We start from the raw sequence: 24,026 nt of genomic DNA on the forward strand, positions 1-24,026 counted from the left end.
AATCCTAGGAAAGAAATAGGAGCCAAGATGCAAGCACCACTAACAGAATACAAGAGATGGAAGAGAGAATCTCAGGTGCAGAAGATACCATAGAAAACATGGACACAACAATCAAAGAAAATGCAAAATGCAAAAAGATCCTAACTCAAAACATCCAGGAAATCCAGCACACAATGAGAAAACCAAACCTAAGAATAATAGGTATAGAAGAGAGGGAAGAATCCCAACTTAAAGGGCCAGTAAATATCTTCAACAAAATTATAGAAGAAAACTTCCCTAATCTAAAGAAAGAGATGCCCATGAATATACAAAAAGCCTAAAGAACTCCAAATAGACTGGACCAGAAAAGAAATTCCTCCTGACACATAATAATCAAAACACCAAATGCACTAAATAAAGATAGAATATTAAAAGCAGTAAGGGAAAAAGGTCAAGTAACATATAAAGTCAAACCTATCAGAATTATACCAGGCTTCTCATCAGAGACTATGAAAGCCAGAAGATCCTGGGCAGATGTCATACAGACCCTAAGAGAACACAAATGCCAGCCCAAGCTACTATACCCAGCAAAACTCTCAATTACCATAGATGGAGAAACCAAAGTATTCCATGACAAAAACCAAATTCATACAATGTCTTTCCACGAATCCAGCCCTTCAAAGGAAAATAAGGGGAAAACTCAGAGAGAAACTATACCCTAGAAAAAGCAAAAAAGTAATCCTTCAACAAACTTAAAAGAAGATAGCCAAACCAGGAATTGGTCCTTTGAGAAAATCAACAAGATAGATAAACCCTTAGCCAGACTAAGTAGAGGGCACAGGGACAGTATCCTAATTAACAAAATCAGAAATGAAAAGGGAGACATAACAGAATCTGCAGAAAAAAAAAAATTCATCAGATCCTACTACAAAAGCCTATACTCAACAAGTCTGGAAAACCTGGATGAAATGGACAATTTTCTAGACAGATACCAGGTACCAAAGTTAAATTAGGATCAGATTATCTAAACAGTTCCATCTCCCCTAAAGAAATAGAAACAGTCATTAATAGTCTCCCAACTAGAAAAAGCCCAGGACCAAATAGGTTTAGTGCAGTTCTATCAGACCTTCAAAGAAGACCTAAATCTAATTCTCCTCAAACTATTCCACAAAATAGAAACAGAAGGTACTCTACCCAATTCATTCTATGAAGCCACAATTGCTCTGATACCTAAACCACACAAAGACCCAACAAAGAAAGAGAACTTCAGACCAATTTCCCTCATGAATATTGGTGCAAAAATACTCAATAAAATTCTTGCAAACCAAATCCAAGAACACATCAAAACAATCATCCATCACGATCAAATAGGCTTCATCCCAGGGATGCAGGAATGGTTCAATATATGGAAATCCATCAACGTAATCCACTACATAAACAAAGACAAAAACCACATGATCATCTCATTAGATGCTGAGAAAGCATTTGACAAAATCTGACACCTGTTCATTATAAAAGTCTTGGAAAGATCAGGAATTCAAGACCAATACCTAAACATAATAAAAGCAATATACAGCAAACCAGTAGCCAACATCAAACTAAATGGAGAGAAACTTGAAGCAATCCCACTAAAATCATGGACTAGACAAGGCTGCTCACTTTCTCCCTGCCTAGTGAATATAGTACTTGCAGTCCTAGCCAGAGCAATTAGACAACAAAAGGAGATAAAAGAGATACAAATTGGAAAGGAAGAAGTCAAAGTATCACTATTTGCAGATGATATGATAGTAGATATAAGTGATCCCAAAAATTCCACCAGAGAACTCCTAAACCTGATAAACAACTTCAGTGAAGTAGCTGGATATAAAATTAACTCAAACAAATCAGTGGCCTTTCTATACACAAAGGATAAACAGGATGAGAAAGAAATTAGGGAAACAACAAGAACTTCAAGTCTCTGAAGAAAGAAATTGAAGAAGATCTCAGAAGATGGAAAGATCTCCCATGCTCATGGATTGGCAGGATTAATATAGTAAAAATGGCTATCTTGCTGAAAGCAATCTACAGATTCAATGCAATCCCCATCAAAATTCCAACTCAATTCTTCACAGAGTTAGAAAGGGCAATTTGCAAATTCATCTGGAATAATAAAAAACCTAGGATAGCAAAAACTATTCTCAACAATAAAAGAACCTTTGGTGGAATCACCATCCCTGACCTCAAGCTGTACTACAGAGCAATTGTGATAAAAACTACATGGTACTGATACAGTGGCAGACAGGTAGATCAGTGGAATAGAATTGAAGACACAGAAATGAACCCACTCACCTATGGTCACTTGATCTTTGACAAAGGAGCTAAAACCATCCAGTGGAAAAAAGACATCAATTTCAAGAAATGGTGCTGGCTCAACTGGCAGTCAGCATGTAGAGGCATGCAAATTGATCCATTCTTATCTCCTTGTACAAAGCTCAAGTTCAAGTGGATCAAGGAACTCCACATAAAACCAGAGACACTGAAAATTATAGAGGAGAAAGTGGGGAAGAGCCTGGAAGTTATGGGCACAGGGGAAAAAATTCTTGAACAGAACACCAATGGCTTGTGCTGTAAGATCAAGAATCAACAAATGGGACCTCATAAAACTGCAAAGCTTCTCTAAGGCAAAGGATACTGTCAATAAGACAAAAAGGCAACAGATTGGGAAAAGATCTTTAGCAATCCTAAATCTTATAGCGGGCTAATATCTAATATTTACAAAGAACTCCAGAAGTGAGACTCCAGAGAACCAAGTAACCCTATGAAAAATGGGGTACAGAATTCTCAACTGAGGGATACCGAATGGCTGAGAAGCACCTAAAAAAATATTCAACATCCTTAATCATCAGGGAAATGCAAATCAAAACAACCCTGAGATTCTACCTCACACCAGTTAGAATGGCTAAGATCAAAAACTCAGGTGACAGCAGATGCTGGAGAGGTTGTGGAGAAAGAGGAACACTCCTCCATTGCTGGTGGGATTGCAAGCTGGTACAACCACTCTGGAAATCAGTTTGACAGTTCCACAGAAAATTGGACAAAAGTACTACTAGAAGATCTAGCAATACCACTCCTGGGCATATACCCAGAAGATGCTTCAACATGTAATAAGGACACATGCTCCACTATGTTCGTAGCAGCCTTATTTAAAATAGCCAGAAGCTGGAAAGAACCCAGATGTCCCTCAACAGAGGAATGGATACAGAAAATGTGGTACATTTACACAATGGAGTACTATGCAGCTATTAAAAACAATGAATTTATGAAATTCTTAGACAAATGGATGGATGTGAAGGATATCATCTTGAGTGAGGTAACCTAATCACAAAAGAACACACATGATATGCACTCACTGATAAGTAGATATTAGCCCAGAAGCTCAGAATACCCAAGATACAATTAGTAAAACATAAAACTGAAGAAGAAGGAAGACCAAAGTGTAGATACTTTGATCCTTCTTAGAAGGGGGAACAAAATATCCATGGAAGGAGTTACAGAGACAAAGTACGGAACAGAGACTGAAGGAATGACCATCCAGAGACTGCCCCACCTGGGGTTCCATCCCATAAACAACCATCAAACTCAGTCACTATTGCAGATGCCAACAAGATTTTACTGACAGGAGCCTGATATAGCTGTCTCCTAAGAGGCTCTGCCAGTGCCTGGCAAATAAAGAAGTAGATGCTCACATAACCATTGGACGGAGCACAGGGGCCCCAATGAAGGAGCTAGAGAAAGTACCCAAGGAGCTGAAGGTGTCTGCAGCCCCATAGGAGGAACAACAATATGAACTAACCAGTACCTCCAGAGCCCCCTGGCACTAAACCACCAATCAAAGAAAACACATGGTGGGACTCATGGCTCTAGCTGCATATGTATCAGAGGATGGCCTAGTCAGTCATCAATGGGAGGAGAGGCCATTGGTCTTGTGAAGGTTCTATGCCCCAGTATAGGAGAATGTCAGGGCCAAGAAGCAGGAGTGGGTAGGTTGGGGAGCAGGGGGATGGGGAAGGGGTTAGGGGTTTTTCAGAGAGGAAAATAGGAAAGGAGATAACATTTGAAATGTAAATAAAGAAAATAATAAAAAAATAATTTGAAATTTAAAAAATAATAATTCAAATAGTAAATCACTTAAATTTGTCCCCCTAGTTTGCTTGCATTGAATTTTTTTAAAAAATAATAACATTTTCTTTGTATATTTTATTTTGGATAGCTTTAAACTTTTTTATAGTCACTTATTTATTTAATGTATATCTGGAGTCTGGAGAGATGTTTCAGTGGTTAAGAGAACTGACTGCTCTTCCAGAGGTCCTACCTAGTTCAATTCTCAGCACCCACATAGTGGCTCACAGCCATCTGTAATGGGATCAGATGCCCTCTTCTGGTGTGTCTGAAGACAGCTGCAGTATAGTCATATAAATAAATCAATCTGCTTTCAAAATGTATATCTAAGTGTGCACCTGCCTACTCAGAGGCCAGTGAACTTGGGAGCGTCAGACCTCTCCTACCTTGTGGGTTCTGGAATCAGATTGTCAGGCTTGGCAGTAAGAGCCTTCTTCTACCAAGTCATCTTGTCAGCTCCTTTCTGGGCAGCTTTTATTGCTATGTCTTCAGATTCTTTAATCTTTTCCTCTGAAATTTCTCATCTCTTGTTGATTGAGTTTAGTTTGTTTTTTTTTTTTCCCTCATATATTCTATTTTCATCTTTACAATTTTAGAAAAATTTTAGAAACCAACAATGCTTCAATACCACATTTGAAATGCATTAAGACTAATACGGTACAGTTATCAATGCCCTTCTTGATTGTCTGATAGCTCTGTCAGTTTTAGGTTGAATTCCAATGTGTTTTTTTTTCCTCTCTCTAGCAATCTTTGATTACATACTGAGCATTTTGAATTTTAACTTGTTGGGATCTGAGTGCTTTTGTGTTCCTGTAAAGAGTTTTTGAGTTTCATTCTGGGACGTTGTTATGTTATGTGGCAACCATTCCTTAGTTTGGGATCTTGTTTTTAAAATTTGCTTCATACCAGCAGATCAGCATTTCCCCTAGGGTTTATTATTTCCCACTTCTGAGGTAAGATCCTTCTGAGGACGCTGCTGGCATTGTGAATTCTGAGGTTTTATGGTCTGCCTGCTGAAAACACACTGGTCCTGCCCAGTGACCTCTGGTCCAGTGTCCCCAACACTATCCTATACCTTTTACCCAACCTCAAGTAGTTTTTTCATACACAGACAACCCCCCGACACACACACACATACACACATGAGTTAGTTTCTTGCAGAATGCTCTGTGGGAGCCAAGTGAGCCCTGAGTTCTCTCTTTAAACCTTTCTTCTTTATGTTCCTCTGTTCTGCCTTGGTTTCCCCAGTCCCTGGATCCCATCTGTTTAACCTCAAAACTACTGGGTCCTACCTCAGTTCTTTTCTCTCCGTTGCAGCCTGGGATCTCCTCCGATGTGTTACACTGGGTAGTATTTTATGTGTTGTTCATCTTCTTTCAATGACAAGTGACTAGTCATTGTTCCTACTGGCCAATATCTTGGAAACCTGTGTGAGTGTGTGTGTGTGTGTGTGTGTGAGTGTGTGCATGTGTGTGTGTGTGTGTGAGTGTGTGTGAGTGTGTAAGTGTGTGTGTGAGTGTGTGTGTGAGTGTGTGTGTGTGAGTGTGTGTGAGAGTGTGTGTGTGAGTGTGTATGTGAGTGTGTGGGTGTGTGTGAGTGTGGGTGTGTGTGAGTGTGTGTGTGAGTGTGTGTGTTTTCTTTCTGAATATATTTCCTAAATTGTTTTCTTTTCAGTTTGTTGGGTTAAGATATAAGAGAGGTCCCTGTTATTCCATCTTTGCTGGAAGCAGAAGTCTTCAGAAAGCATTTTCAGTAGCTTTCATATATATTCAGAGAACAGCTTAAAAACAAGAACCTCTAGTTACTGAATGCATTCTGTATGCTAGACGTGGGGTTCATTCAGATACCATATTAACAGAGGAGCTATCATGTGCTGTTCTAGGCACTGGATATTTATCAATTTCCCCAGAATTTAAAGATCAACATCTGTGGTGGTTTGAATAGGAGTGGCCCCCATCGACTGGTGTATGTGAATGCTTCCATCAGAAGGAAATGGAACCTTTTGAAAGGATTAGAAGGAATAGGAAGTGTGGCCTTGTTGGAGGTTGCAAAAGCCCAAGCCAAGCCCTGTGTCTCCTGATCTCTCTGTGGGTCAGGATGTAGCTCTTCACTACTTCTCTAGCACCATGCCTGCCACCATGCTCTTGACTACCATGCTCCCCACCACGATGCTGAGGGGCCAATCTTCTGAAACTATAAGCCAGCCCACACTTAAATACTTTCTTTCATAAGAGTTACCTTGGGCATGGTGTCTTTTCACAGCAATAGAACACTAAGACAACATTCTTAGGATGGTTATGTTACAGAGGGGAAAGAGAATAAACAGAAACAGTGATTTAGCTACATAGCACACAATAAAGGTTAACTGCTGCTAGAGAAAGCCCAGTGAATAAGATAAAGGGTTTCTAACGCTGTAGCCAAAAGGTATGACAATGATTTTAAAGAAGAAGATTAAGGAAGCCTGTCCTATAAAAATATGACACTTGAACAAAGAGTTGGAGATATGAATGTGAGCCACGTGGATATCTGGAGGTGAGGTTCTTGGTCAGAGCCAGACGCCAGCATGTAGACTCTAGGACAGAAGTGTGCTGGTGCCTTAAAGCATCCATAGGAAAGACATTGTAACTAGAGCACAGCAGAAAAGAGAGAGGGTACAGGAGGTGAAATCAGCAGGCCTGATGGCATGGAGTCTGGTCCTGGGTGTCTACTATCTCAGGGAGCTAGACAAAGTTTCTGATCTAATATAATGGGGTATTTTCTGAGTGTGTGTGTGTGTGTGTGTGGTGTGCACATATGTGCATGTGTGTGTGTGTTTTGAGACAAGGTATATGTAGTTCTAACTATGTAGATTAAACTGATTTTGCACTCACAGAGATCCACCTGCCTCCACCTCCGGAATGCTGGGATTAAAAGTGTGTGCTACCATGCCTGGCCTGATCTAATATATTTTTGAGCAATCTGGATGCTTCCTTGAGCAGAGATGTAGGGAGGTAGGTAGAAGCAGGGAGACAAATTAAAAGGCTGAAATAATTCAGGTGAGAGTTGGTGACAGTTTAGAATAGGTGTGAGCCAGGCAAGGGAGTGTGTGTTGTAGCCACATTCAGGCACCCAGGGCAGACTGGACGAGTCACTGAGCTGTGTGGCAACTCTAAGGAAGGCGGAGGCAAGGGGGTTGGGAATGTGCCCAAGGGATGGACTAAATTGGAGTATGAGCCGGACTAGAAAGTAGACATTCGAGAAGGATGGCAGTGTCATGTTAACAGGACCAGGAGACTGTAGACAGAGACGAGGACAGAAAAAACGCCCTCAAGTAAGCTGGGAAAGACAGGAAGGGTAGTCGGGCAGTGACTGAGGGTTATTGACAGTATCTGGAGCAGGGCTTGCTCAGAGCTGAGTAAGGACAAGAGCCAGGTTCTACATTGCCTGTGCAAGAGGCTATGCTTAGGGCTAGAGAGATGGCTCAGCGGTTCAGAGCACTGACTGCTCTTCCGGAGGTCCTGAATTCAATTCCCAGCAACCACATGGTGGCTCACAACCATCTGTAATGCAGATCCGATGCCCTCTTCTGGTGTGTCTGAAGACAGCGACAGTGTACTCACATACATAAAATAAATCTCTCTCTCTCTCTTTTTTTTTAAAGAAGCTATGCTTAGAAGCTGAAAGTAAACATTTAGAAATTAAAAACGAGTGTAGCAGTCAGTGGGCATTGAATCCCTTTGAGTTGTTCTTGTCCTTGCTCTTTGGCATACTAGGGAGTGAACCCAGGGCTCTATGTATGGTGAGGACTCTGCCAAGGCGGTAACATCTCAAGTCCTCCCCTCACCCCTTTAAACCTGAGAGAGGGTCTTGCTGAGTTGCCCTGACATCCTTGTGACCCTCCTGTCTTTTCCTCTGGGTAGCTGGGCTCTCACCCCTGCTTCCTCCAGTTGGCAGCCTAGTTTTCGCTTTTTCCTCCTTTGTAACCTCAATTGTCCTTGAATTTGTACTGACGCTTGCAAAATCATGGGTCTACAACAAATCAGACACAAACATTAAAGAAAATATCTGGTCCTTCTCCCATAGCTGAAGTGTATCGTCCGTTCGTGCGCTTGTGTGTGCATGTGTGCAGTGTGTGCATGTGTGCATGTGTGTGTGTGCACGTGTGTGTCCACGTATGGTAGTGGTCCTAGAAGTAGAAGAACACAAGAGTAGTGTGTAAAACTCACCCCTGGATCACACGAGGTAGCCTTCCCCCTCCCCCCCCCCCTTAAGCCTTCCCTGGCCTGTCTGGATGGCTTGCCTCTGAAGTGGCAAGGCTGGATGGAGCACGGCACAGGGCCTGACACACAGCACACAGTAGGTGCTCAGTCAGTGTGAGCCAGAAGACTGAGTGACCAGCTGGCCCTTGGCCTGCTTGGTGATAAATGGGTACATTTGATCGTCTCCACCTTAACAATGTCATTACTGTTTGTATCCGACGACGTGCATGAAAGGAATTTTTGGACTGACCAGGTTAAGTATCATTTTTGCACTCAAACATGACTTCGCCTCTGGAAAGACAGAAGAAATGAGAACTCCACCCAAGTAAGCCAATATAATTGTGCAGGTCAGGTATGATCACTCAGTCCATCTCTAAAGAGTCAAAGTAGAAACCAGCTATAGAATTGTAGCATGGTGGGGCTGGAGAGATGGCTCAGAGGTTAAGGGCACAGGCTGCTCTTCCAGAGGTCCTGAGTTCAATTCCCAGCACCCACATGGTGGCTCACAGCCATCTGCAATGAGATCTTTTGTCCTCTTCTGGCCTGCAGGCATACATGTAGGCAGGATACTGTATACATAGTAAATAAATAAATCTTAAAAAAAAAAAAAAACAGATCACAGTTTTGGTGTGTGGGAGAAACACCCTTAGAAATGCTTTACTATAATTATTTATTTATTATTAACATCACAGCCCTGATCTGAGGGAGCACAGAGCACGGCTGGCTTCGCATGCATTGCTGGAGTTCTCCAGCACTTGCTGTCAGCTGTTGCTACTGACTCGAGGTTTCCTATCTGAGCCTCCTCTTGGAGACTTTCGTAGAGAGGAGTTCTAGAGAGTAGTAAAGGCCTGAGGACTTCCACATGCAGGAGGGTGGTTCCTCCCTCCCTTCAAGCCACATCGATCATTGCATCAGTAAGAAATGTGACTGACAGTAGCAGGCAAGATAGTAGCACGGTAAATCTCATGTGACTTGTTTTTGTTTTTGTTTTTTGTTTTTTGTTTTTTTTATAAATTCCTATTCCAGTCAGATGGAGAACGTTTCGATGTCACTTTTCCGCCATTGTGGGAAGGGGCAGGAATCATTCTATCCCCTGAGATAAGGATATACTTTGTCTACAAAAACCTCTAAAACCTAGCAAAAACCCAACTCTCCTCTTTCAGTAGAGAATTCTTCCTCTTCTGTATTTAAAGACAAAATAAAATATAGAAGACAGCTACATCCTAGGGTTTTTTTTATTATATCTTTTGAAATAATTTGTATATACCTTTTAAATAATTCCAAGTGCCACAAGAAAATAATGTTAATAGCTCAAAATCAAAAGTTTAAAAAAATACCCTAAGTATAATTTTTAAAATCTTTTTTCTCCTCAAGCGTTTTACGATGGGATAATGAGACAGACGTCTCTCAACTGGAAGGACATTTTGACATTGTTATGTGTGCTGACTGGTAAGTACACAAAAATCACAAAACTCCTGTTAGTGAAAAAAAATAAAAAGCTCCTCTGGGGTAATCGGGCCGCAGTGCTTTGCTGATGGCCAAGCCAAGTCAACAAATGAAGCACAAAAGCCACCTTAACCTCACCAAATTAATATTCATCTCCATGTGACAGCTAGGAGGTAGTCTCCTATCACACAGTAACTTCTACCACATTATTTCCCAAAGATTGGCTTTCAGGAGCATTTCCATCCCCTGGAATTGCCTCTGTTTCATGCTTGACGTATCAGTAAATGGAGGACTTAGGCAAATTGCAAATAATTATGGCTCGGAGAGGAACGGTCTGGAGAAAAAGGAGTTTATCAACACAAACAGCTCAATTAGCTTACTTCTTGGGAGAGATCTGACTATCGATATGAAGGAATATACGTGTGTGTGCACACATATGTACGCTCTTGCAGATAAACATAGCTGTGGAATATCTCGGGGGAAGTAGCCTTTCTTAAAATGTATTTGACAGCTAATGGTTTCAGTGCCCTCGAAGCTGATATTTAGTCATACTGAACACAAAAACCACACAATCACATTTTATTCTTATGCCCACCTCTGTCAGGTGTCTGATTTTTAAAAAATAAATTTACCCTAGACATTTTGTCTTACGCCTTAGCCCAATCTATGTTACATATTTGTAAATGGAAATTGGATCCCAAGTTACAGGATAAATATGCATAGACCTTTGTAATTGTTTCCACTAATGTGGTGTATTTCTTCATTCAGTCTGAGTAATTAGTTCAGTTTATGGAAACCGTGGGCCATGAACAGGCAGGCATTCTGTTTGTTGAGAGGAAGATCTTAGGTGTAGTTCCACCATGATGACGATTACTTTAGATCTGAAAACAAGTACACATGCCGACCGTATGTTACACGGATGAGCCCAAGCCCAAGATCCAGGACCCAGAGCAGACTTCAGCTGGAGGAAAGCGCACACATTTTCCAGGATGTAACCTTCTCATTGTTTAAAGGCAATTTCCAGTGTACAACTTTCCCACCAAAGTCACTGAGATTAGCTTTGTTTTGTTTTGTTTTTTTAATCCACTCCTTCTTCTCCCATAACGACTAATGTTATTTTCTGTTTGGGGGGGGGGAGGGTATGTGTGTGTGTGTGTGTGTGTGTGTGTGTGTGTGTGTATGTGGGTGTGTGTGCATGCTTTGCAGTGAACAGTAAATATTTTTGTTTTAATTTAGCTGAGAGTTCCCAGTTTTCCAGGGCCACATTGGTTTCCTTGCACTGATGCTGGCCCCCCCCCCCCGCCCCACACACACACCCTTTTCCAAATATGGGGGAAGGCTAGATTTCTGGCTGATCATTGATAACATGCCTCCAAGTGTGTTGTTACTCCCCCATCTAAGCAAAACAGAGCTCAACCCACGTGATCTACCAAGTAATTTAGTAAATGCCTTTCCTCACCCAGTATGAGAAAGGATCCTCCAGGTTTCATTGCACAGATGAAGAGAATTCAGGCAGGATTAGATCAGATTAAGCAAGAGAGTCAGCTCAGAGAGCAGCGGGAAGAGGGACCAGGGCAGAGTCTTCATGAAGGTTCAGATGCAGGTCACTCAGTGGGCTCTGATGATGAGGGAGAGGTGGGTCTGGCCGGGAGATTTACAGTGAAATTGTCCTGCACACGAATATCAGCACAGCCTGGCTTTGTCATGCTGGTGCCGTGGACACCCACCCCGTGTCATCCCGTTTGTACCAGAGGAACCAGCGGAGGAAACAGGAGTTAAGCTCCTCCTGATTAACGTTCTCAGTTAGGTTAAAAATAGCTGCACAATGTGTTTAAAAAAATAGTCCTTCCCCTCCCACCTCCCCGACAACAGGGTCTTATAGAATTGATAAACAAGGTACATATTTGGTCGAAGGCTCTCATTACAGATATATAACACAATACAATCTTATACACACACATCTGGTAGCCATGGAAGAATTATTTATGGATTCAAATGAAGTAAACGCCCGAGGCTTCATTTTATAAATGGCTTTTTCTATGCATGAATCGATGGTTAAGTTTTTTTCCCCCTGGTGTTATAAGTGCCAGAATGTCAGCCCGTCTGTAATTTCCCATTTGTAAATGTAAAACATTAAAGCTACTCTTACGGTGCCGCTGATAGTATTTCCAAAAGAAATGCTTTGGTAATGGTCTCTCTTCATATGCAGGGAGATGGGTAAGCTGCTTAGACACTTGGAAAGTACAGTGATGTGTAATATCCGCGCCGTCATCCGGCAGTGAAGTGCGGGGTTCCACGCGTCCCTTACACCCACTCGGTTTGGTGCTGTCCCACAGGAGTTATTACACACGGATGCTGGCTCTGTGGGGCAAGCGGGGTGCACTGAATTATTTAGGATGTCGCAAAGGGGTAAAAAAATAGCTCTCTGTGGACGCTGCCCCCAAGCTGAAACCCAAAGTATTCCATGGCAGAAAGCAGCGCCACACTTACATAGATCATGTTAAGTCTCACACCCCCCTTTATCACCGTCCGTGAATGGGATCTGGAGTGAAGTATGAATATTAGGTACATGGATTAAATTCTTACTGAAGCATTTCCAGCGAGGGTGGCATTGTCTGATTTGCTGAATGGCTAACCAGTAGCACTTCTTGATCCCATTTACATGAAAACAAGCTCCATTCACAAGCCGGTTCCAAACCCACACTGTGCTTCAAGGAAAATGCACATGATTATGGCAAGCGGTGATATGTTTATGTTCTTAAATCATTCACGTATTCCTATATTTACATTCAAATGTTCATAAACCTGTGGGCAGTGGGGGGGAATAACTCATTTCCCAGAGGAGACAGTCTCTTAGTCCCGATCCAAATTTAGTCACTCAGCTACATTATAAAATAAAGAGGCAAACTGTGAAAGCTAGTCATTATTTCACCATTCAGCATTTTTGACAATGAAAAATAGTTTCATGGTTCAACAGTTCCTAAATAACTTGTAAAATGTCAACTTTGAAATAAGCAGAGCGAAACATGGAGGTACAGCCACACCTACAAAAAAAGGGGGGAGCTATTGACAAACATCAAAATATTAGAATATTCAACAACAGGGGTAGGGGACGCCTGCCTATTAAGTTCCTCCATTGACTTATTCGCTGTTAAGTTTAATAAAAGCATTCCTTCCGTTCTGCGGGAATGTAGTCCAGCCCGCCCTTGCTGTTTCAGGAAGAGCAAGCACTTGCTAATTCTTAGCCCACCTTTCCAGGCTCTGCTTCTAAGAGTCTGGACGTAAGATTTTTTTTTTCTCTCAACCCAATGACTGTGTTCACTTATCTTTACCCATTTGATGGCTCTCCAGTTTGTTGTAATTCTGCAAATATGGAATTGGCTTTGTGAGTATGAATTGTCACAGGCTCAGAAAGCACACCCGCAAAGCTACCCGCGGCCTGACTGGATGCACAGGGCTGTTAGTGGGTCTGTGCATCTGAAGCTGCAGGCTTGGGTGAGGAGTGGGAGCAGGTACTGGGGCCTGTCGTCCTACCTGCCTTGGCAGGCCCCCTCGATCGTGCTCTAGGCCTGTTTACGCTGGTCACATACTACAGGCTGCTTCCTTTCCCCCAGTTGTTTTTGTTTCTAAATGATGAAGAAATGTTTTGGCTTTTAAGTTGTTTTTGTGAGAAAGGTTATTTTGTTCCCCCTCCCTCAAAAGGAAAATGCCATGTTCTCTAAAAGTTCCTGGTCTTCCAGCTACTGTGGTGACGGGCAGCCTGTGCACAGCTCAGCATCCCTGCCCCTGGAAAGGGCTCAGCTCCAATGCATTCACCAGGGAAGTCTCAGTCTCTGTGGAAATCCCTGAAGAACCCAGAATTTCACGACTAAAGGGGCAGAGCCAAGTGAGGTTAGAACATCCTACAAAATAGGTTCCTGAATGCCAAGAGAGGCTGTCTCTCCATGAAAGTACTCAGGAGGCAGAGACAGGCAGATTTCTGAGTTCGAGGCCAGCCTGGTCTACAAAGTGAGTTCCAGAACAGCCAGGGCTATACAGAGAAACCCTGTCTTGAAAAAACAAAAAAACAAAAAAAAAAAAAAAAAAGAAAGAAAGAAAGACGAAAGTAAAATCTAAAGCAGCCATCTCACCAGGAAGACTGTACAGGAGTCTCCCTCTCTGTGCAGACCGACAAAAAGGGTCGCATCCTGACGCTCCTCTGTCTGAATGAATTTCTCTAGGAGAAGGACTGTAGGTGCTCCGGGCTCTGATGAGAAGGATTCACCTCTCCTTTGTCAGGATATCTGATTCAGATCAATGGAACAAAGCAATTGTTGCTGCCACAGGCAATGGCCTAGAGGTGTGTGTGTGTGTGTGTGTGTGTGTGAGAGAGAGAGAGAGAGAGAGAGAGAGAGAGAGAGAGAGAGAGAGAGAGAGTTAGTTTTAACGGCCAAACTGGACTGTCAGGGTATTTTGATCTGTAACTAAAGGGCGAGTTAGACGGTATCTCCATCCCCATCACTGACCCACTCAGCCTTTTTAAATAGATCCACTTAAGCTACTGCTGTTCTCCGAGCCATTAGGACTTATTTAAGGGGTGAATTTTCAGGAGATTACATATCACTCCCACTAAAGCACATTGAAATTGCTCATATGACGTACCCCACAAAGCGTTATGAATTCTGCATCGAAGCTAAGTAGAAAAGTGAGCTTGCTTGGAATAAAGATCTTTCAGAGGACTACAAGAATTACTTTTGGGAAATTTGATTTGGAACGATGGGGTAGATGCCATTACCTTTGAAATGACTGTGTTCGGAATGCGTTCCGGGTGTTAAAGCTGCACTTTGCAGTTTGCTCTGATGTTAACCTCTTTGTCACCATTTTGAACGCACAGTGGGGAGAGTGCTTTGTAAGGGCACGCCGGGGGCTCAGCTGGCGGCAATGCGTGCTGTTCATCCCTTTCCCGCAGACTCACCAGCTCTTAGGGAGAGCAGAAATAAACCAAGAACAGTCCTTTGCTGAGCTGCTGCGTATCCAGCCAGCCAGAGGTCTTCTGTAGGTCTCTTGTAGGCCTACGTAACCAACACAGTCAGCATGCCAACAATAGCAAAGTGCAGAGATTACCTAACCTCTCTGAAGAATGAGGTGGGGTGTCTAGTACAAGACGAGGTTCCAATCTGATGTGCTGCGTATCGGTCTTTAAGGATTAGGAATCAGTGCTTAACGTGACTTGGTGGAACATTTTTGTAGCATTTAAGTTAGACATATTCTTTGTCCGAGGATAGAAGGATGCAGCTTTGTAAAAGATAATGCTTCCCCGGGTTATTCTGGTTGCTAGGTGGAAAGGAAGTTTATACAGTCAGTATACTGCTCATCACAAGAAGAGCCGCTGGCCAATGTTTCCATTGCTCAAAGCACCTTTCCCAGTGAGGAGATAAGACACAGCTTAGTGGTAAAGGGCTCGGTTAGCATGTGTGAGACCCTGGGTCTAGTCCTCGGCCTTGATTACCTCAGAATCTCTCTTCCTCCTCTCTCTCCTCCGTCCCTTCCTCCTCCCTTCAGAAAGGGTAACCCAGACCGGTCTCAGATTTATGATAGTCCTTTGATGTACCACCATGCCCAGCTCTTGAGGAGACTCGTCAAAGTGGAAGAGCGGCTGTGTAGGCAAACATCCTACCCAAATGTTGATGCAGACCAGTAACCCTGAGCAAGGCCTCTGCGCAAGCTGTTAGAGGGTCACTGAGGCAGACACTGGATGTAAGCTTGCTCCAGTTCAAGGGCCTTAATGAGCTGCCTCGGGCAGTAGAGACAGTATCATCTAGAGACGCTCTGAGCCATGAGGCATAAATGAACTCTGAATGAAGGTTTGTCAGTTGAACTTGGTCTATCTTAAGCTTAGTCCCAATACAGAATATTGTCCCTCATATGACATAAATCTACAACAACTGTGAATTAACATGTATTAATTTGATAGCCACCATAGCCACATAGGTGAACCTTTATTGATTAAAAAAAAAAAATTACCGTGGGCTTAAATACAGCACATTACCCATGGTCACATAGAAAGGTCAAAGCCAGAACTTTATTAAATCTGAATCACACACTCCCGCTTCCTGCTATCTGAGAGCGGACAAGAGCCTCAGCACCCATAGCCTGTGTTCATGTTTGAGAGATTCAGCTATCTATTCTGAACTTGAGCGCTCATCCTCACCGAATGATGGATCCCGATATGGAGCTCAGAAAGAAGTGGCCCCTCCCAGTTGGTAGTGTTGACCCAGTCCAGAAGCATTGCTTTGTCTTGGCAGAGTACTCTAGCTGTGCCCAGAGCCCTCGTCGAGATGCTGTGAGGACCACAGGATGTCGGGCAGAGAACTCAGCTCTGTGTTCCTCTAGCACTAGACACTTCCGCTCCTCCGTACCACAACCCCTGAGGGAAACCTTTGTTTGGGTTTCATAAATGCTCAGATAGCTCACTGAAACCTATGCTGTTACAAAGGAGTACAGACTGAACAATTTCTAAAGACCAACAATATAGCTCATAGTCTGAGAGACTAAGACAGTGGTCCTCACCCTTCCTAATGCTGCAAACCTTTAATACAGTCCCTCGTGTTAGAGTGATCCTCAACCATAAAATTATTTGTGTTGCTTCTTTATAACTGTAATTTTACCACTACTACAAATCGTAACGTAAATACCTGTGTTTCCTCACAGTGTTAGGCGACTCCCATGAAATAGTCATTTAACACCCCCCCCCAACACACACACACAAGGGGTCTTGACCCACAAGTTGAGAACCATTGGGTCAGATAAGTACTTCATCTTTTCTTCTAAGCTAGTGCCTTGAATGTTGAGTCTTCTAGCAGGAGGGGACCCTGTATCTTCTATGGCAGAACAAAATAGCACCAATCCAGTCACCTCAGAGGTCGAGTCTACAGCCCAAGACTATAGAGGGGACACGTTCAGCCATAGAACTGTGGAAGTTAACTTGCCACCAACTGCTGGGTGACCCACACTTGAGTCTTGGTCACATTTGTTTAGAGGAAGAAACTGTGTTCCAAACAGGTTTGAGAAGATGTGGTGAAGATAAGGTCAGAGTAACTCAATCATAGAGACAACAGGAAACAAAAGCAAAGACCCGTGAAGGAGGAGGAGGAGGAGGAGGAGGAGGAGGAGGAGGAGGAAGCAGAAGAGGAGGAGGAGGGGAAGAGGAGGGGAAGGAGGAGGAGAAATCCCAGCAGAGAGGGTGAAGGGAAGGAAACCCTTGAATTACCGCAGCTCCCGCATGGCCGGAGCTGAGCTTTGGAGGTTGTTGGCTCCTGGGGCTTGTTATCTTCAAGCTGTTGGAAATCACTAAAGTCCACCTCCTTCATCCTCAATATTGTCCCAGTGGTTTGGTGCATGGGGCTGGTGGTTTGTTCTCAGAGGGCAGCCTCACAGTGGTCCTGGTGGGCACCTCTGGTCTACTGGACACTGGGTCCTAACTGAAGGAAGTACCAAGTGTTCTATCTCCACCAGGTGACACTCATTTAAAAAAAAAATCTTGGGCTGGTGAGATGGCTCAGTGGGTAAGAGCACCCGACTGCTCTTCTGAAGGTCCGAAGTTCAAATCCCAGCAACCACATGGTGGCTCACAACCACCCGTAATGAGATCTGATGCCCTCTTCTGGTGCGTCTGAAGACAGCTACAGTGTACTTACATATAATAAATAAATAAATAAATAAATCTTTAAAAAAAAAAAAAAAAATCTTGGAAAATTTCCCTGTGACATTAACACAGCACAGACAGCTATGGACTCTGACTTTGACAACTTGACAGTCATTGGATAGCTCTGATCACAGTATCTCCTTTTTAAACATACCTCCAGCAAGACCTTGAGCGAGCAGACAGGAACAGTCTTTCTCTGGTGTTGTATAAATGTATAATTAGCCTTGTACTTATCAACATCGGTATCACTGGGCTTAGAGGCCCAGTTTAATCTGGATTCTGTTCTCTTCTCAATGTCAGCCTGTTTCTGGACCAGTACAGAGCCAGCCTTGTTGATGCCATAAAGAGATTACTCCAGCCCACAGTAAGTATGTTTCTATTTTTTTTTTTTTCCTGAACACTGGCTACAGAATAATTAGTCTGAGCACAGAGATGGGGAGAGCAATGGAATGGCGGAATTAATGTCATGTAATACTTTAATATTTATTATGTCCAACTTCAATTGGGTCTTCTGATCTATCAGGTTCTTTCCTGATCATAACTAGGAAGCTTCTGATAAGGAATACCAAGGGTAGTAAAATAAATGAAACGGCTTCAAAGATAGTGTGAGATGATTTTTATCAAAGAATTTCTGGAGTCTTTCCCTTTGATAACAGTATCTTCATATTAAAGTAGAATTATGATATTGAAATTTTTATGTTGACTTCTGTCATTTTAAATCCCTTCCGTGGTAACCTTTGTCATTGTCATTTGTCGCGTAAGCTTACTTTGTTCCTTTTTATTTCTGTTTATATCAAAGAAAAAATGACTTTTAGATGAATCTGTATATTAAAAGTTCTTTGCTCTTAAAGGAAGCCATTATTTACATATTATAAATATTAGGTCACAATGAAGCCAAGCATGGCATAAAATATTGTGCACATTTTTACATTTATATATCCATTTATGCCTGCGAGTAAATTACAGAGTTTGTATCCACTCTTATTTTGTTGAGCTGTTATACTAGGCTAGGAGGTCCTGTAGACTAAACGGAGAGTTAATATACATCTATTTAAAGTAAGAAAGCGAGTTTAAAGCTCATGCATTTAAAAAAAAAACTTACAAATACGTAAGACTCTTTGCAGTGCCACGGGAATTTAAAATAGGCTAACGGTCTTAGTGTAATCGAAGATAAGAAGTCGCAGTTATCTGATATGACTGCTGTTTGTGTGTGTGTGTGTCCATGTATTTTCTAAAGTTTTGTTTCCGAAGTCTTTTGTGAAAGACTCTAGCCTTGTGACCTCAGTGAGACTTAGAGACTAATACCTTTCAATCTTTCTTTTATATCTTTCTCACACCGAAGGCTCCCAGAGCAATTTGATAATCATCCATTTGCTTTTACACTATTGCTTTCTATTTCCTTATCTCTCTCTAGTTCAGAAACTTTAAATAGGCCTCTCAGAGGAGTAAGGCTTTGTAAGTGGCAATCAAATCAATTAAACCGGCCTTCTCCATTCTGCTTCTGAAGTGGGAAGAGGGTCCTGAGGCAAGGAAGGGACATGTGCCAAGCTGCTGCTGGCTGCCGCCGCACGGATGAGGCCGCCCAAGTTGAGGGCAGCAGAAGGGATGTTGAGCCTCTCCTGGGCCTCTTCATCTCCCCGGTTAGCCTTGGAGGATGCTTGCGAGCATGTGTGAGACCAAGATTCTCGGGGAGGGCACGGAGATGCTCGGATACAGAGCCTCTATGAAAATGTCTCATACATAAACACAATGCTTTCAAGGACTCCGGGATCTCAGACGACACAAACAGTACTTCACCATCACCAACACCCCTTCAAAACCTATTTGTGGCAAATACTCCATTTTGCAGCAGATTTGCATGATTTACAATAGAACACTGCCCGAGCTATGAATAGACCTAAGTGCAGATTGGACTAGAATCTCTCCAGGCTCTCATGGCTGTTAAACCCTGAACCATGATCTTCCCTGTCTGAAGTATGGCTCCACACAGCCCGCTCTGAGCCTGGACAGCAATGCCCCCACTGACTGACAGCCAGTTTTTAACCTTGTGGCAGAAAAGGTCAAGGCCAAGCCCTGGAGCAGGTGACACAGCTACAGGCTTCAGGCAGAAGGCTAAGGTCAAACCCAGCCTGCGACATTACAAGTGGCAGTAGGCTTCCTGCTTTACCTAGGTTCCTCATAGGATTGTTGCCGCCCAAGGCCACTGAGTGCTCTGGTTTAAAGTTCAGGGCGCCCACTACCAGAGAGGAAGTCTGAAGTAATGAATAACGTATGGACTTAATGAAACTGTCACACAGACTCTCAGGTCGGTAGAGACCGGGGACTTATACCCTGGACTCCATTATTCATTGGATCCTAGAAGGGCCACAGGGACCAGGCAATAAAGACCCCCAGTGCTGGTGGGCCCGGGGCTTCCCACAGAGTAGCGGGGAGACCTCTCTCTCAAGGCTGGCTCTCAGACTTCAAACAGACTTCTCCACTGAGGCATACTTCAAGACTACATTACAATTAAAGCTAAGTGTAGATTTATTTTGAACCTAGACAATGCCTCCATGGTTGTGTGGCCCAGCATATGAACATAGTATACGTGTCCACCAGAGACGTAAGATGGAGGTGCACTGGTAGATTCTGAGCCCTTGGTGGCTCAACACAGGATACTGCCAGCTCTCAGGGTCCAAGCAGGAGTCCCTAGAGCCAGAGTTCCCAGAATGGCTTCCTGGAAGAGACACTGTGATGGCTGGAATGTGGTGATGCCTGTAAGCCCAACATCCAGGAGGCCGGTGGGACAGGGTTATGAATTTGAGGGCAGCCTGGACTGGTTGGCAAGTTCAAGGCCTGCCTAGATGACATACAAAGACAGTAAGTCTCCAGGATAACAGTTGGCTTTTTCTATCGCTCTACCAGCTATTGAGGAAACAGGAAACAGTGGCTCTGAAAAGAAATGGCGGCCTGTCTGATGGGAAGCTGAGTGTGTCAGGTCCATTTCAGTACCAACAATCTCTGAAGCTCCTGTCATTGCACATTTGTTCCCAACAAGGGGACGCTGAGAGTTTGCCCACACTCCTAGAGGGTCTCTCAGTGCCAGGCCCCTAAGTCCTACTTACCAGGATAGGCACAGTTAGACTCTGGAGATGGAAAGCAAAGGGTCGCTTCCAGCCTCTGTCTGGTGGGTTTCATCCTCTGGAAACCTCAATTTCTCCTCTCCTCAGCTTCTTCTGTGTAAAATGAAAGAAGCCGGTCCACTGTGGTGCGAGCGGCTGGAAGGCTGAGAAACTTCTTGACTGCACTAGGGGCACAGTACGGGAAGCGCTTGCCAAGCAAGGGCTTTGAGAAAAGCTGTCAGGAAGGGAAGGCTATTTCCTCACCCAGACCCAGGGATCTCTGCACATGACCATCTGTGCTTGCTGCTTTCTGCTACACAGGAGCCCCCAGTACAGCAGAACCCAACTGCTCCCGGGGGCACTGCCTACTGGGGGCATATGATACCTTCTACTGCAGATGGTCCTCCTAGGTAGGAAGAGAGCCGGGGCTACAACCGTGAGAGTTCGATAATTGCAACATGGAAGCGGGTCTGGGTGCCAGGCTGCGGGAAGAAGCCAGCTTTTGTACCTGAGGTCTGTCTTGACTTGGTTCGACCTGACCAGAATACCATTTGGGTATCAGAGGATCCCGAAACAAATGTAACAGGAAAAGAAGAGATATTCCATGCTTCTCTGCTCTTAGAATGGAGCAGTCCTAAATGTGGGGAAATAGACGAGGGTGAGGAGTGGGGTGGGGGGAGGCATGTCCCAACAGCAGTGGCTGACCCTGGGTCCTCAGCCGCATAGTCCCAAGCCTGTAGAGTCACCATACCAGGCCTGAGATTCCATCAGGGAATCAAAAACTCCACCAGCCTGAAATAGACTTTTTCTTCGACTCTGAGGGAGGAAAAACAAAAAACCAAACTACATATGCAAGTTGGCTTCTGTCCAAGTACTATGCGGAACTCTCTAGAAAAGAAAGACATTAGGGGAAAAAAAGTGCTATCAGTAAATTTTACTCATCCCAAGAATCAGCGTTCCCCACTGGTTCCCCTGCTGACGAGTGGTTTCTCCTTGGTGATGATTGACGGGGTGTCTGCTTAAGGCCATGTTCCCTAAAGTCTGTGACAACAGTCATGGCCTATACAGAAGACCCGAAAGCAATTGGAAACCCGGCCAGAGCAGCCTGCACGTTGAACAGCACCGACAACCGACAAATGGCACCTGCTAACATCCTTCTAAAGGGGCTGTGTGTCCCAGGGGGCCACCAGGACAGCCAGGCAGTGGGGGCACCACGGGCAGGCGACAACGCAGATAGCACTCCAGCTGGTTGTCACTGTCCAACAGGCTGCCGGTCATCCCCAGCTCAGAAACACCACTGTGGTCAGTGAGATGGTTCAACAACTAAGAGTGCTGGCCATGCAAGCCTGCTGACCCGAGTCCAACTTGCTGCAATCACGATGGAGTGAGGAGACCAAAACATTATCCTCAAGAACAAACGAACAAAGCCTGGATGCAGAGGTGGCGCACGCTTTTAGTCTCAGCATTCCAGAGGCAGAGGCAGGCAGATCTCTGTGAGTTCAAGGCCAGCTTGGTCTACAGAGTCAATTCCAGGACAGCCAGGGCTACATAAGAAACAAACAGACAGAAAGTTGTTCTCTGACTCATAACTCATGACTCTGACTCTGATTCATGTGTACATGAATGTGTACATGTGTACACAATAACAACAACAACAACAATAATAATGATAATAATAGTACTTTACATGTCACTGTGGAATTCATATAGCCTTCTTCAAAACCAGGAGTCACAAGATCCTCGGAGCCCTGCCTATGTCCAGGGAGTCCTGTACATAGTTGGAAACCACCTGCCCCCATTTTAGAAGAGTAATTTCTTCTTAATGACTGACTTCCTCACCTTTTTAAAAATCTAACGTCTCAAACTGAAGAGATGGCTCAGCGGTTAAGAGCACCAGCTGCTCTTCTGGAGGATCTGAGTTCAAATCCCAGCACCCACATGGTGGCTCACAACCATCTGTAATTGGATCTGATGCCCTCTTCTGGTGTGTCTGAAGACACTGTACTCATACACATAAAATAAAGAAACCTTTTTTTAAAAATCTAACATCTGTGTTTACATCTGTACAAACATCTTTTTTTTTTTTTTGTCTGTCTCAGGGAAATTTTGACATGTATGAGGAGTGGGCTCCATGCAGTGACTAAGGCTATCCTGCAAACCACAGCAGGAAATTCCTCCCCACTGGGATCCTCACCAGCTCTCGGTGAGGAGCCATTCAGCCACTCCTAGCTCACCTCCGGGTAGACATGGACTTGAACAACAGAGAGCTCCAAGGTGGTTCTAAGGCCTAAGAACATGGGCCCAGCCCAGAAGTGCTTTCCCAGGGGCCTTGATTCAGCATGTGCAACCCTGTGCTCTTCACAGTATACCAGGCTCTCGGCTACCCCAGAATCAAAGATCTGTTGTAGTGATGGGATACACCACACTGTTCAGTGCAAGATGCAGCCTGCTGGTGTCTTACCAGCTGTATGAAGCTTTTGAATTTCTGTCTTCAGTAGATGTGAGATGTTCTAAGATGCAAGTATATCCAGGTAGTCTGGGCTATATGGCAAATTCAAGGCCTGCCCAGGCTGTATAATGAAACACTGGTGTACAGGAAGTACTTCCATAATGATACTGGCCTTTTCAATTATTCTATCCCCAAGAGCCTACTTTGTCTCTTTTGACATTACAGCATGAAGGTGTTTGTCATCTACAGAATTCACGCTCGTGAGCTGCACAATCGAGTCCTCTAACTCAAAAAAATTCTCAGAATATTTTCAGTAAGTTTATGGACTTTCTGTTGGCTACCAGCTGCTACAAGTGGGCCACAGGCCATAGGTTGAACAGGCCTGATGGCTCTGTTTGATGAAATACTAGCTAAGTAATGTGGTCTGCCTGGTCCTGTGCTCCAAGAGTGTAGAGCTGTGAATCTAGAATCTAGAATGAGGGGCATTGTAAGGCAGGATGGCAGAGTAGAGTCACACAGGAGCGACTGGCAGTACAACTAAGCGAGGGCAGACAGGAGTGAGGAGCCAGGAGGAAGCAGAGGGGAGCTAGAGGCCGTAGGAGGGTCACCTAAGCCATCTCAGAGGCACCAGAAGGAGTGTGCTTGCTCACCTGTGCAGAGTGGGCGAACACGGTGTTTGCCTGCAATGTGCTCTGGCTTAACTCTGTCCACTTTGGAGCTTGGGCAGAAGCTAAAGATTACTCTGGGGAACCATTTTGTCAAGCTGACTGTACTGTGAGGAAGAGAACGGGGCCTTATCAGGGAAGGAATAGAGAGCCATTGAATGTTTACGAGCAGTGGTGTGGTCACTCAAATACTGCCAAGGTGCCAGATTGGAGTAAAGGGGAGTCTGAGAAAAGCAAAGCCCCTTGGGGGTCTGCCACGGACCCAGTTTTCCATGGACTTCTCCATCTAGGAGGTAATGGAACCAA

At 43.9% G+C, this 24,026-nt stretch overlaps 1 protein-coding gene across 3 annotated transcripts in view; it reads left to right on the forward strand.

The window, feature by feature from the left end:
- The window catches only part of Camkmt (calmodulin-lysine N-methyltransferase), a 368,029-nt gene that overhangs the window by 331,161 nt on the left and 12,842 nt on the right, over nucleotides 1–24,026 (forward strand). For 2 of the 3 annotated variants that reach the window (XR_385373.3, NM_028576.3), the window contains exons 8-9: nucleotides 9,750–9,824; nucleotides 17,806–17,869. Coding sequence is in view for 2 of the 3 variants with exons in the window: in NM_028576.3 (NP_082852.1) it covers nucleotides 9,750–9,824; nucleotides 17,806–17,869 (139 nt within the window). In the remaining variant the exon portion in view is untranslated. The remainder of the gene's footprint in view (nucleotides 1–9,749; nucleotides 9,825–17,805; nucleotides 17,870–24,026) is intronic. The other variant, XM_006524992.3, reaches the window with a different exon arrangement.

Source organism: Mus musculus, chromosome 17 (genome assembly GCF_000001635.26).
Source record: "Mus musculus strain C57BL/6J chromosome 17, GRCm38.p6 C57BL/6J".
Classification (NCBI taxonomy): domain Eukaryota; kingdom Metazoa; phylum Chordata; class Mammalia; order Rodentia; family Muridae; genus Mus; species Mus musculus.